This window comes from Amphibalanus amphitrite, unplaced genomic scaffold, assembly GCF_019059575.1.
Source record: "Amphibalanus amphitrite isolate SeventyFive unplaced genomic scaffold, NRLGWU_Aamphi_draft 001037F_arrow, whole genome shotgun sequence".
Classification (NCBI taxonomy): Eukaryota; Metazoa; Arthropoda; class Thecostraca; order Balanomorpha; family Balanidae; genus Amphibalanus; species Amphibalanus amphitrite.
In genome coordinates this window covers 207,662-222,104 of record NW_024882531.1, presented here as the reverse complement: position 1 = coordinate 222,104, position 14,443 = coordinate 207,662, and the positions used below count along the sequence as shown (strand labels likewise).

The window sequence follows — 14,443 nt, the reverse complement described above, 5'->3', positions numbered from 1 at the left end:
TTTGAATAACTCCCACATTTTTGAACCGATTCTTTTAAAACTTGGTATGTAGGTACACATAGACCACTTCTCTGACATATATTCCGGTTGTTTCGATACACTCAAAATTTTGGATTTTATAGCTATTTTCCCAAAAAAGTCAGTTTTTTTTTTAAATTTGGGCCAAAATCCAAAAATTTCCAAAAAACCGAGATAGCCATTTGATAGACAAAGTAGAATTACGTATATCCTTTTTTGTTACGTCTTGATTCCTTTAAAAATGAAGATGTTAGCGGCGTTTGAACTTTTGCCATTTTTGAGGCGAAAATGGCGAACATGACGTCACTAAAACGTCAATTTCTCAAAAAATTTCAGACGGATTTCGCTCAAATTTTCAGAAAACATGTCAAATTGATGTAAAAAAAAGGTACTGAAAGTTTGGCGGCGCTGCGCGCCGCCGTTTTCGAGATATTGCAAAAATTCGCGAGGGGGGGGTAAAATTTACCCCCACCAGCCCCGCGCGGGTTAAGACAGTGTTTTTGGCTGCTTTCCGACATGTAAGTCTCGTTCAAAACGCTGCTACTTCGCAAGGATTCGCCCTTCAAAAAATGTTTAACCCATTTTTTTACATGATCAGCATGTTGTAGCCATCCATTCCCCGACGACAATAAGCTATGTTTCAGATAATACATGGCCATTTCCTTTAATCCTGAAACAGAGTTTTACAACCGACCCGATTCAGCGACATTTTCATGTCTGACCTTTGATCTGGCCCCCACCTTCCCTTTACCTTTCTTGTGAGCAGTGAGCTCATGAAGGGTCACTGAACGGATTTGAAAACAAATGCCACTGCTTGAGGACGACTGTTACAAATGTTCATGCAAAATTCCGACGGCGAATTTTAAGCTGATTTAAAATTATTCACGAAAACCATGGCCAGTACCTGAAGGCTAACATTCGGGATACCCTTTAGCGACTTTGCCACGACCTTGTATCAATTATCAACTGCACTTTGCAACCACTCTCCACTCGATACGATCCCGTCATGAGCCACCTGGTTCATGTGCTGAACGATAAGGAGTCTGATAGTCTGCCCCTGTTAGGCAGTGACACTGACCACTTGCGTGAAGCTTTTCGGACAGCTAGCCAGTGTGAGAGAAGTCAGGTAACAAATACAGCAACATCTACGAGACGGATTTTTACCCAGTGATCGCGGTGTCACGTGTGTGATTTGTTTGGAGTGATGTGATCTGTGTTGTGTGTGTACGGTTTGATGTAGTGTGCTGTATGCTCTTATGGTCTTGATGCAATGTGATATTGGTGATGTTTGGGTTTTAGATTCTCTCTCTCTCTCTCTCTCTCTCTCTCTCTCTCTCTCTCTCTCTCTCTCTCTCTCTCTCTCTCTCTCTCTCTCTCTCTCTCTCTCTCTCTCTCTCTCTCTCTCTCTCTCTCTCTCTCTCTCTCTCTCTCTCTCTCTCTCTCTCTCTCTCTCTCTCTCTCTCTCTCTCTCCCCAGGCTGCTCTACCCACGGGGCCGGCTGGGTCACCGCCCCCGCGGCCCCAGTCCAGTCCGCCATGGGGAACCACATCACACTGGAAAGCAGTGATGGTCCCTCGGCCCGGAGAAGACACTTGGCCCGGAGTGGTCCATCGTCCCGGAGCGGTCCATCGTCCCGGAGTGGTCCATCGGTCCGGAGCGGTCCATCGGCCCAGAGCGGTCCATCGGCCTGGAGCGGTCCATCGGCCCAGAGCGGTCCATCGGTCCGGAGCGGTCCATCGTCCCAGAGTGGTCCATCGGCCCAGAGCGGTCCATCGGCCCAGAACGGTCCATCTGCCCAGAACGGTCCATCGGTCCGGAGCGGTCCATCGGTCCGGAACGGTCCATCGGCCCAGAGTGGTACATCGGCCCAGAGCGGTCCATCGGCCCAGAGCGGTCCATCAGCCCAGAGCGGTCCATCGGCCCAGAGCGGTTCATCGGCCCAGAGCGGTTCATCGGCCCAGAGTGGCCCATCGACCCTGAAACTTTCACCCGTATACTCCAACTCGTCCCAAAGCTGCAGGTGAGAATACGCTATTAGCGAGCAAATTGAATATAAACGGACTTTGAACCTAATGATGCAATCTGTAAGACCGTCTTCTGCACGCGACTTGCGTCAATAGTTCAGTACCATTCCACTTCTCCGTCGTATCAACAGACGCGTTTATATTAGGGTTTCTTGCAAGCTTATATTTCCGTCTATGATGTTGCAAAAAATGCCAATGGTGCTTTACAAATTATAAAATGGTCTCCTCTAAATAGTTGAAGACCACTGCATCGAAATTATCGCAAAATAAACGAGCTAGAGGCCTCGTCAAAAATGCTATGTAAACGCGACTAATGTCAGCGCAGCCCACACAGAGTTTTTCGGACTGTCTCGTTCTCAGTCTCGTTCAAAAATGTCGTCTCACAGCACTGACCATCTGGGCTTGTGCAGTACGACGTATATAGGGTTCACTTTTCTGTACAACTGGCAACTGCTCCTGTTTGCATGAGACAAACGGGTTCACCCGTCCCCTCATGAGAAGGCCGAGGCCCTCCCACTAGGACCACCTGAAGGCTCAGTGCCTGTCGAGGCCCGCCACAACTAGTTATATGTAAATCAGCTGAAGCTCAACAAGTCGTATCCAATCGAAGCATGTTGAACGGCAATTTTTTCGTTCTCATGCTTATCCCAGCGAATTTCCTGCTGTTTTTGTGATATCCAGCTGAGTTAGGTAGGTACAGGCAAGGCCCTAAAAACAGATACAGATGTTGTAGATTTAGGGGTAGGTTACGAACAGATGTCAAGCACCCAAAGCCATCGCTTTGTCATGATGGCGTGCAGAGCAGCTGTCAAGTGGAGGGGGGGGGGGTCATCGGGCCCGGGGGGCATGGTCATGAACTCCGACCCTTTACGTCATCGGAACCAAGTCTGTCTAGGCGGCCGTGCACGGTCAACTTGAATTATAAAAAAACATTTTTCGACCGAATGGCGATCAGGATTTGCTGCGGCCACTGTACATACGTACGTACTAACCCGGCCGGGCGCGGGGGTAATCCCAACCACCGCAGCCCGCGGGGAGGGGCGTTTTTCGCCCCCCTGTCTAACTCCGTAAATAAGGGAGTTACGGAAATAAAAGCGATACCAAACGAAAGGTCCTTACGAGATGATTCTAAAGCACATACAATTTTTGACCTCAGGTCAATTTTCAAGGTCAGAGGTCAAGGTCAAAGGCAAAAACCGGCACATGTGTAGTGATCTCAAAGTAAGCGTTCTAGAGGACCGCAGGATGCATCAAACCAGCAAAATTGGGTTTCAAAAGAAAGAAGAGAATCTGAGGATTCCGAAACTGTGCTCAAAATCAAAGGTTAAAGTCAAGGTCACGCTCAAAATTGACCTCAAACTTTGCACTTTTTCGTACATCTTGCGTAATAACTTTCAAGATGTTTTGAAATGTTTTGAGGCTTATCAGTTCCCTATTTGTGGTTCATCTTACGATACAAGGCTGCTCATAGGTCAAGGTCACAGAAGAGTATCCTTGCTAGAGGCTATTTCACTGATTCGAGTAAGTAATAATGAATAAGACAATTTTGCCATCCGGAAGCTCTAAATGAAGGCTTAGAAGAAAATAGATGCCAGATTCGTGATCAGCGGGTACAAATCCATCATAGGCGACCTTTCATGTGTCAAGGTCAACCAAAGGTCATTCGAGGTCACATGAGGTCAACATAAAACTTGACCTTTTCCAAACAAAATATATATCATTCGACGCGGCTTGACAAGGCGAATGCGATGGTACCGCTGCCGAAGCTCTAGGACCATTTGTGTCGAAGTTATTTGCGAAAAACGAAAACCACATTTCGGGGTCGTTGACCTTACCTCTGACCTCAGGTCACCAAAGCTATTTTTCTATTTTTCTCTAGGTTAAACGCTACACAACCATGCTCGTAGTTTGTCTTTATCTCTAAAACTATATTTTTAGCAGCTATTTGAAGTTTGCGTCTGTGACGCCAAAGTTTGCCGTGCAGGGGTCTAGAAAAATCGACCCTGTGACGTCATCAAGGGGGCTAGGTCCAAATTTTTTACTTCAGAAGATGTCAAATTGATTGAAAAAAGGTACTGCAAGTTTCGCTTTCCTATCCCTAAGCGTTCGGGAGCTATCGCAAATATTCGCCAAGGGTGGGGGGGGGCGAAAAACGCCCCCCGGGCCCGCGAGGGCTAATGTCTGTTACATACCAAGCTTGCGGTCGGAGTTTCTTCAGCAGTTCGCTCTCTCCAGTATTTTGCATTGCGTCTTTGAATGTAAGAGCTGTATATGCAGAAATCGCGCACTGCTTCAGCAGGGCACTTCGGCCGCAAGCGTGATACTGATATGGAACAGAATGGCCGTTTTCACGACGGAATAGTAGGCATCTATTTAATCCCCATTTGATCCTTTAGTTCCTCAGGAATTTTAGTAGTTCTTTTTAGTAGGTTCCCCAGCTTTCGAATGAATGGTGCGTTAGTTTGCTATTTTTCTATTAAATATCACATCGATTTACTTTATCTAAGGATTTATCACTAATATCAACATAAAGCGTAAGCACAATTATAAAATTATGAAATTATGAAATACTAGTACAATAGTTAAAAAAAGATACTGAGTTGCCAGGCTACAAAGAATATATTCATTTATGGCGCACGACAGACATTTAGAAAGCAGCGCCCTGTTTTATTGCACGCTGCTAGCCGCTTCCATTGGGTTTTGCAGGCCGACGTCATTGGTCGTTACACGTATGATGTCACGCGACTTGTGGCCTGTCACGGCTCTTTAATGATCTCCACTAAATGAATGCAACAATGGCCTTTTAAGTTGATCTCTGTGGCCATCTGTCTATGGAGCGACCAATATGAAAGTTGGGTGAATTTACCGGGGTTACATGACTATGAGCAAGCAAATGTGTATCAGGAATGGATTTAGGTGGAGAATTGCGCTGGACCATGAGTGCTCGAACGCTCCCAATTCCACGCCTGTTTGGCTTTGGAGCCGAGACAGACGATGCGGGTCAAGGTCACCGCTGGGGTAACGGTGGATTGGCTGCGTCCGAGCACCCGTAACGCGGCACAATTCTCCATCTATGGATTTTCCTATTCGCTCAGCATTGTGATAGGCGTTCGTAATAGCATTTACTCTGCTCATGTACCTATCCCCGGTTATTTAAATAAGTTTTTGTGGGGGAATATCACGGCTTTAGGTACTCGGTGGCCCTATTCACGACTTTCAAAGAATGCTCCGATAACTAAACACCGCACAGACCTACTGCATTAGTGAATCTGACAGAAGGTCTGTGGAATTACATCCCCCCTCACCACACCCCTAAAAACTCATCCAGTGTCCAAAACCACTTTTATCGACTCGCCAAAAAAACAACAAAAAAAAAACACACACACATACACACACAAAGCATGGGGCATGTCAGCTCTCAGTTTATTTATCATTGTCTTTACCATGGTTCAATTGCATTGCGCGATTTAAAGCACGTGAGTGCCTATATAGTATATATGTAGAAAATAATATCTACAGCAAAACATCCAAAATTACAAAGGCTACAATGCTTAAAAAGTAGGTTCATCAAGGAAGCCCATTTTTACTTGCGTTGTGTTCCCAACCATGCGATTCCAACGCGGGCTATTCGCAACGTCTGTTAAGGCACGTTAACAACTGACAAGTCGCCACCGCTGCCACTTTTTCATAGATGGTTGATATCGCAGCTTGGGCGTCAGCAGCGCGGCCCACAACGCGTCGGCGCCAGCGCACGCAGCTGTTGGCACTCGGCAGCCGGTGTTGCGACTTAACGGCCGGCCGGCCCCATGAAGGAGAAGCTCTTGGTGAAGCTTTGTGATCGCCTCATAGCCGCCTTGGATGTCATCTTTCTTGGCAGATCCATCCGTTCAGATGGTACGGTGCAGTCTGGATAAAGGACGAAGTCCAACGCCGCTAACCCCGCGACCGCCACCCCACAACGTGGCCGCAGACCGAACGGGCGTGAGGGCCGTAAGGGCCACCCCGCCATCCGGTAGGTGGCTGAGCAGCCGGGCGCAGCGGCGCCTGGGCGGCGGCCGCGCTGAGATGAAGTCCCAAACCGCCATGTCGCCATCACCGCCATCACCATTGCTGCAGCTGTTCCCAACCGCCTCAATCGCCGCCGTTTTGCCAGCAGTGGCGCCGCGGAATGGCAGAAGCTCCAGAGTAGCCTCCAGCGCCCCTCTCCGCACGTGTGCAGGTGCACTGCGGCGGGCGGCCGCCGGGTCCGACGTCCAGGCAGAACATGATATTTCCATGCTGCTCCGACGGTGGGCTGGTCTTGTTTGGGCGTTCCTCCACTGTGACGTCGGTCACGCCTGCCCCGGCCAGGGCGCAGAGGCCGACGTGTCACCATCCGGTTGCAGTCCTCAGTCGGGTCGCAACGTGTACCTCTTCCGCAGCGTGGAGCGCGCTCCCGCTGGGCAGCGATACAGCCAAAAGTAGCATAGCATGCGGGCGGCCAGCGCTGCGCCGGACAGCGGACCCATGCCGGGGGTATGCCGGTCTCGGCCATTAGCGGGGTCGTCGGGGCCGAGGCTGTACATACAGCTGGTGACCGCGTGAGCCGCCAATCGAAGCTCACGGCTTATAAGCTCGACGCGGGCATCACACGCCGTCCCGATGGGAGCTCCACGACGCCGCCGCGAACTCCAGCGCGGCTCGCAGCGCGAAGACCAGTACGGACGGCCGGGGCAAACGGCGTGCGGGAGTCGCAGGCGACGTTCTGCGGACAGAAAGGGTTGGGCATAAGCTGGTCGGCAGGACACTCTTGAGCTGAGCCTTTGATGTAATTACAGATGATCCAGAAGCATGCACAAAAATTCATGACACACTATTCTCATTTATGTATTTGCTACATATGATATGATATACCAGCTCATGATCAGTGACGCATTCTGGGCAATATGTTCTAAAGTGAAGTAACTGAAGTTACAGCTTAAAAGCTTAAAAAAACAGCTTAAAAAAACACACACACATTCGATAGCTTATGAGAATAACATGCCTTGTGTGCTTAATGCAGGAAAATATTTCTTTTCACTTTTTTAGAAACAGCAAAAGAGTTGTCAACAAGCCATGTCAACTATCTTAACAATTTTTATGGAAACTGCTCTAGCTAGCTTAAAGTTCCACAACGTTTCCGGAGCACCGTACCCAAACTCAGTTCATGTTACAAGAAAAAACAGTAATAATGCCTCCTAATTTTGAATGAAATATAGGTATGAGTAATTTGATTTGGAAAGCAACAAATTTCCGCACATCATTTTAGCAAAATTACTATTTTCTTCAGCCATCAGGTTACACAAAACTATAGTAAACTTTATGATCTAGTTTACACAAAACCAAAGCCCCGATTTTAACAAATGTAGATGAAATTTAAACAATTTTTAAAAATGTATCGTGGAGAAAATGAAAAGTGTAGATTTGTAAAGCCGGGATATTTCAATTTCACGGATTAGGCACTTAAAGAAATATCTTCACCTTTCTTTGAGCCACCAGCCTTCACCCAAGTTTTACACGAATGTAGTGAAGCAGACAATGTGGCAGCTCAAAATTGTGATGGTTTGAGATAATTATGACGGTAAAAGAAAAAGCAACACAAGGTTCCTTACCCTCGTTTTTTTTCACATGGGTTCAGATGAGGCTTCAACTGTTGCCGACCTGAGGAGCTATAGGAACTTGAGCTTTCCAAAACTCAATTTCTAAGGGCACTGAGCAGTGTTTGGCTTTCACACGAATGCGATAGTAAGTTATATGAAGTTGACAAAGCAAGCAAAGCAAAGCATGATGCCCCGCGCGTCCGCCCGCGACCACGCCCCGCGTCCGACTCCCGACCGCCGCGTGACCCGAGGCGCCCGGCGGTCACGTGACCTACCGGCCGGGACTGCAAACGGCCCTCACCACCATTCTTGTATGACGTCATATCCTACTGAGGTGCTGATTGGTCGGAATTAGATACCTGAAGGTAATTATCTGCCGTAGTTATTTTTGTTTCATTGTTTTGCGTGTTTTCTTATATGAAATGTAATTAAAAAATTTGTCATATTTTAATCACCATTAAAACATAACTGAATAGGTATAAAAGAGAACTCGATATATACTTTCCTTGTTTTTAAGAATTCCGGAATTAGATACCCGAGGGAGCAAAGAGGGAGCAAGTTGCCACGCTGATTTAATACCTCATAGTCGAAAGGTGGGCTACTAGAACCAAAAATTGCTGTGTTTGTAAATAAATAAGTGATTTGAGGGCAAAAAATGCCCGGATTTAAACTTCTAAAATTATTTTGAACATAAAATATTTCAGTTTGAGGGATGTTAAGGCCTCTAAGGGTAGGTACTTTTTAGGTATCAAATAAGTTCCTCTGCGAAAGTTCCGTCGTGAAAACGGCCATTAGGTAGTTTTTTTTTTTCAAAAAGTATCCCCCGTGAGGCGTGCAGGCCATCTGAGCTGGATGAGACTATGATTTCAATCGTACCTCTCTTTCAGCCAGCAAAACTTGAAAGACAATGGGAAAGCCGACCCCTGGGACACAGCTATCGGCGCCGCCGCCACCGCCGCCGTTATAGAAGAACAGAGACGCATCTATGATGCGATCCAAGCTGAACAGGCTCAGCGCAAAGCTAACGAGGCGGAGGCCAGAAGACTTCAACAGGCGGAAGCTTGCAACTGGCACCGAGTTGACATATTTGAACAGGTCGAGGTACGGCAAGCACCACAGCAGCAACTCTATCCAAGAGTCCTAACGGCGCGCCCATACGTTGCAGTCGCGCATCCAGAATCAACCAGATTTGACTTTGGAATGAGAAACAACCAGCAGAACTCGGAAGAAGGGCCCAGTCACACGACTGCAGAAGAGCGCGCAAAGAAAGAGCTTGAAGCTGCTCAAGAACAACAAAGACTGCGGCTTGAAGATGAATGTAGACAAAGAAATCTAAGGACGCTACAAGAACGGCAGCGCCGCCAATTTGCTGAGGTTGAAAGAGAGCGCGAGAGATTGTTGATTGAGAATGCACGCAGAAGAAAAGAGGAAGAGGAGGAGCGCCGAAAGAAGGAAAATGCTGAAAGAGAGCGAGAGAGATTGTTGATTGAGAATGCACGCAGAAGAAAAGAGGAAGAGGAGGAGCGCCGAAAGAAGGAAAATGCTGAAAGAGAGCGAGAGAGATTGTTGATTGAGAATGCACGCAGAAGAAAAGAGGCAGAGGAGGAGCACCGAAAGAGGGAAAATGCTGAAAAAGAGCGAGAGAGACTTGAAGATCGACAACGGAGAGCTCAGCAAGAAGAAGAGCAACGTCGTGTCCTTGCAGATGCCGAAAGAACACGAGAAAGATTGCTGCTTGAAGAGCAGCAGTCAATGGTGACAACGCAAGCAGCGTATGTCCAGGAAGCGGCTCGCAAGTCTGACTCGCACGCAGATCGATCACCCCGGGATGTGCCCGGACCCCGGGATGTGCGCGGACCTCAGGATGTACCCGAACCTACCGACGTGACGATGCCGTCGGTCTGTCGTCGCCACAACTCGCGCCCCGGCGGCTGCAACGACAGCGACTGTCGACGCCTTCACGTCTGCCGTCTGTTTCTGGCCAACATCTGCAGGCATGGCGTGGGATGTCGCAACGGCCACACGCTGACCACAGTGCACAACCAGGTGAGGGAGAGCCATTACATTCGACGGCAGTGGCACTCTTGTTAAAACTGTTGTTAACCCGCGCGGGGCTGGGGTCTCCAGCCGAACGCGCGGGGCTGGGGGGGGGGTAAATTTTACCCCCCCTGTTATCTCCCGAACTAATGGTCCGATTTGGAAAATTCAAACGCCAATCGAAAGCTCTCATCACGAACTACTAAAAACATGTACTTAATTTAAAGTTTGAGGTCAAGGTCAAGGTCAGGTCAAGGGTACAAATTGCAAGTTTCTACAGTATCGGCCTTGCACCGTAGTTGCCGAAGAATGGAGTCATGGACTGAGACTGATCGCCCAAAACGTCTTCTTAGGCTACCAAGACAAGATTCGTTGCATACAATATCATTCAGAGGTCAAGGTCAAGGTCAGGTCAGGTCAGGTCAGGTCACCAAAAAACAAAATATAGAAAAGGGCATGTGCGACACATGTTTTATGGGTCATTTTACTCATAGAATTCAATAGGCACACTCAATAAGTGATATGGACCACCTCTGGATGAATTTCAGGTCGAGGTCAGGTCAAGGTCAGGTCAAGTGAGGTCAAATTTTGAAGTTGGTTGTTAAGGCCTAAAAAGGTGTCTATCTGATGCAGTTTTTCACGGCGAATCGAATGGTGCTATTTTTGTTTCCGTACGAGGTCTAGAACTTCCAAAAAAGTCGTTTTTCAAAAAAATTGTGTGTCGTGACGTCATAAAATTTTGAATAACTCCCACATTTTTGAACCGATTCTTCTAAAATTTGGTATGTAGGTGCACATAGACCACTTCTCTGACATATATTCCGGTTTTTTTGATAGACTCAAAATTTTGGATTTTATAATGATTTTCCCAAAAAAGTCAGTTTTTTGAAAAAATTTAGGCCAAAATCCAAAATTTTCAAAAAACCGAGATAGCCATTTGATAGACAAAGTAAAATTACGTATAACCTTTTTTGTTACGTCTTGATTCCTTTAAAAATGAAGATGGTAGCGGCGTTTGAACTTTTGCCGTTTTTGAGGCGAAAATGGCGAACATGACGTCACTAAAACGTCAATTTCTCAAAAATTTTCCGACGGATTTCGCTAAAATTTTCAGGGAACGTGGCAAATTGATGTAAGAAAAGGTACTGAAAGTTTGGCGGCGCTGCGCGCCGCCGTTTTTGAGATATCGCAAAAATTCGCGAGGGGGGGTAAAATTTACCCCCCCCCCAGCCCCGCGCGGGTTAAAGTGTTAACCCTCGCCCGCACATGCCATTTTCCCATCCTAGAACGCACATGGGGGGGGGGGGGTTGCCACCCCCCCGCGCCATTTCGTTCCTGTTGGAGATAGAGCTTAGCGGTAAAGACCAAAAAGATTCTTTGGGAAGAGACGAATCCAATGATACCCAGTTTTACCTTCTCAGGTCAGTCGTTGACCTTCCAGGTCAGGTCAAACTAAAAAATGTTGCTGTTTTTGGTCACCGTTGGATATCAAGTGCGCTGCTTATCATATACCGATGACGATGCCGTTTTCTGGTGCCAAGCCAGCTAGAACCTCTTTGTCACACTACCCGACCAGGTTTTTGCTGCTGAGGTCATTTCAGGTCAAGTTAGGTCAAGGTCAATTATATGTGTTTGTATGTCTGTGTGTGTCTGTGTGTATACTGATGTTTGCACCGATTGTTTATGTGTCCATATTACATGAAATCATGATCTGAGAAGCTTTTACCAAAAATGCAGTCAAAAAACTTAACAAAAAGTAAATTTCGCTTGCCTAAAACGCAATTATCTTAGATGACCTAGGTTGACCTTGACCTTGACCTTGACATCTGTACATCGTCGAACAACATGTTTCATGATAGGTGGGAGGTAAGACGTGCAAAAAAGGCCCAAATCAAGGTGTCAAAAGCTCACAAGGCCCATAGCCAACGCAAGATGTTGAGAATTGGCCATTTAGGTCATGACATGACCTTAACCCTCGCTGAGTGCAGAGCAGAAAGACTACCTGGGGGGGTGGCAACCACCACCACCCCCCCCCCCCCCCCATGTGCGGGCGAGGGTTAAGACATTGAATGGCAAGCTACTTCACTGCATTTCTTTTCCCATGAAAAGATCGCTATTGAACATCAAGTTACTGTTGAATAGATATTTACGCATATTTTTCTTTGCATGCGCATATACTTTACAAGTTGCGTATTGCTCGTATACCTGACGTGCAGCGTTCCTTTTCTGTCACATTCAGTTGTCGCGGAAGTAGTTCTGACAGTCTCATCGACAAATCCTAGTAATGGTAGCATCCTGGAGTTGTTCATTGACCTGGAGTAATTGCCGTGTGACTAATTTCAGACGGTTCTTGGCCTTCACAATCTGGAGAATGCCGAAGAGGTGGTAAACTTTCAGCGACTGCGGCGTGCTCTTCAACATTCTGATGAGCTGGATGAGAGCGTGTACATAAAGAACCTGGAGGTGTGCTACAGACACAGCTGGGGGCACTGCGAACAGCTCGACTGCAACAGAGTACACATCTGCAGGTATGAGCAATGGCCATCTGTCTAAACACAACCGTTTAATTTCGGGAAATGGCTTATGGAGTCGATACAAAATAACTAGCCTCAGTGCACGTATAATACATATTTTAACACGTCCTTTTATATAAATTGAAGTATATATGTTTCCATAGATTATTACAATTTATTTCATAATTACAAAATTATAATAAAATAAATGAAAATGATGCCTGATAATGTGAAAAATAGGCATATAAACAACTAGTGTAAACCAAGCTGATAGCTACTAAGAAACACAATGAACTTAATTTGACCAAATATGCAACAAATGTGAACCAAATGTGTACCAGACAGGCGTCGTGAAAACGGCTTTTGTATCTATCCAAACTCTGTGCCAATATAATGTAAAAAACACTCACTTTGCTTACACCTGCAGGCAGTTTGTAATCGGCACGTGTGAGAGGCGGTACTGCAAGGCCGGTCACAAGCTGCACACTTCTCACAACAAAGGAGTGCTCACCAGACACCGTCTCACCCACCTGAGCGACCAGGAGCTCCTGAGGATCCTCCGTGAGAGGGAGACAACACAGAGGACACGGATGGTACGTACACGGATGGTCTGCAAAATAAGTCCCCGTCGTGTGCGGGTCACCAGTGGGCAGTTAGCGCCTGAGCGCTACTCGGGCGCCACCTGCCTGCATGCGAAGAGGACTTATTTTGTACACCTACTGTACCGGGCGCGAGGAGACGGCTCAGGAGATTATTTGGTGACAGGGGAGGGGACACAGTCTTTGTAATTGTATTGGCATGGTGTAAGGCTGAATATTAGAAGACGACATTGTAGTTTTGTGTGTTGGATAGGTGAATACATAGAGAAAACGTATTAGGTACACCAAGCTTTTTAAGTACTTAATTCAATGGCCGAAAAGGACACTGATTTTGAATAAATACCTGCCATGAAATTAGGCAGCTATTGATATGAGTTGTAAAGTATTCTTGATTGGTATGTCCCTCGCACCGATGGAGTCTGTGCCAACTTCGCACCGACAGGGAGGGACGGATACCTGTCCCCGTGAGATCTCGAGAAAAAGGACAGGGTGGATATCCGCCCCCCCCCCCTCGCGCGGTGCGCGGGATATACTATAACGTAAAACGTAAATATAGTTATAGAGAACGTTAAACAAAATTGCATTGGCTTATCGCTATTCTTACTGCTGATATAAGTACGCTATTCCATTCCACTTCATGTTTTGAAGCACCTGTCGCTTTTGAGCATATCATCGCCGTCAATTTCTGATCAAACATCCCTCCTCTCCGACTTTTATCTCAGTTCTTCAGTGCCGGGGCAGCCAGCACGGCTCAAAACGGCGCCATCCCCCGCTGGAAATCCACTGGCGACCTCAGCAAGCCGAAAAAGCTCCGAGAGAAAAACAAATCGATCGACGACCTCAGCAAATCCGAGGAGGTCGCAGAATCAAAGCGCGAAGACACCGCAGGTGTTACACCTCTGTCTAGTGGTTTGTCTGAAGAGCTGCGGTGTCCCATCTGTCTGGAGTTGTTCAACAGGCCCATTGGTCTCGGATGTGGCCACACGTTCTGTGAGAGGTGTCTGCGCCAGGCGCGGAGGAGCAGCGGGAACAAGTGTCCCATGTGTAGAGCGACCATCGAGTCGGCCATTCGCTCTGTGACGCTCGATAATATCATCAGGAGCGTGACGGGCGCCGCACAGTGAAGGTTTAGGTGGGGAACTTCGTCAGAAACATTTGATAAATCTGAGGAGGATTATCAACGTTAAATTATCCCGCAGAGTTTGTAATTGACGCAATTTTGGATGAGGTATGGTGGTCCCTCATGAGCGTGTGATTCTGCGCATGGTTAGATCCGTCAATGAACAAAAGGATGACAAGACTTCACTTCTCAGCTAGTATTTGATGGATGGTGGACAGAAAGTATGAATGTACTTATGTAGCATTACCGTCATGAGTGGTGGGGCGCTCAGTGAAACATTGTCGAAATTGTTATAAGGAGACTCGACTAAATTGAGAGGATGCCAAAATACAGTGGGCCATACGTGCAGTATGGTAGCTGTGTATTGTGTAAGTGTATTTGTGCGACAAATGATGTATATCTATACCTATGCTAAGCATATTCAAATGAATTCGTGAGCTGAGACTGCATCATCAAATATTCAAGGCATAGCGATACTTTTATTCAATGTGCAATAAACGAATTAAAAAGTGAA

The 14,443-nt window shown here is 46.9% G+C and overlaps 1 protein-coding gene across 3 annotated transcripts; it reads left to right on the top strand.

Annotated features, from left to right (window-relative positions):
* Positions 1 to 1,074: 1,074 nt before the first annotated feature.
* Positions 1,075 to 14,443, top strand: LOC122369457 (mediator of RNA polymerase II transcription subunit 12-like). 3 transcript variants are annotated; one of them, XM_043344229.1, is made up of 7 exons: positions 1,078 to 1,144; positions 1,495 to 2,038; positions 8,548 to 9,054; positions 9,139 to 9,706; positions 12,041 to 12,225; positions 12,638 to 12,803; positions 13,532 to 14,443. In XM_043344229.1, exons 2-7 carry the CDS (start codon positions 1,554 to 1,556, stop codon positions 13,931 to 13,933), a joined length of 2,313 nt encoding a protein of 770 aa, XP_043200164.1. In that variant the 5' UTR covers positions 1,078 to 1,144; positions 1,495 to 1,553; the 3' UTR covers positions 13,934 to 14,443. The 3 variants fall into 3 exon arrangements, with proteins under 3 accessions (XP_043200162.1, XP_043200164.1, XP_043200163.1); XM_043344227.1 differs by having other exon boundaries at positions 1,075 to 1,144; positions 8,548 to 9,706; XM_043344228.1 differs by having other exon boundaries at positions 1,100 to 1,130; positions 8,548 to 9,706.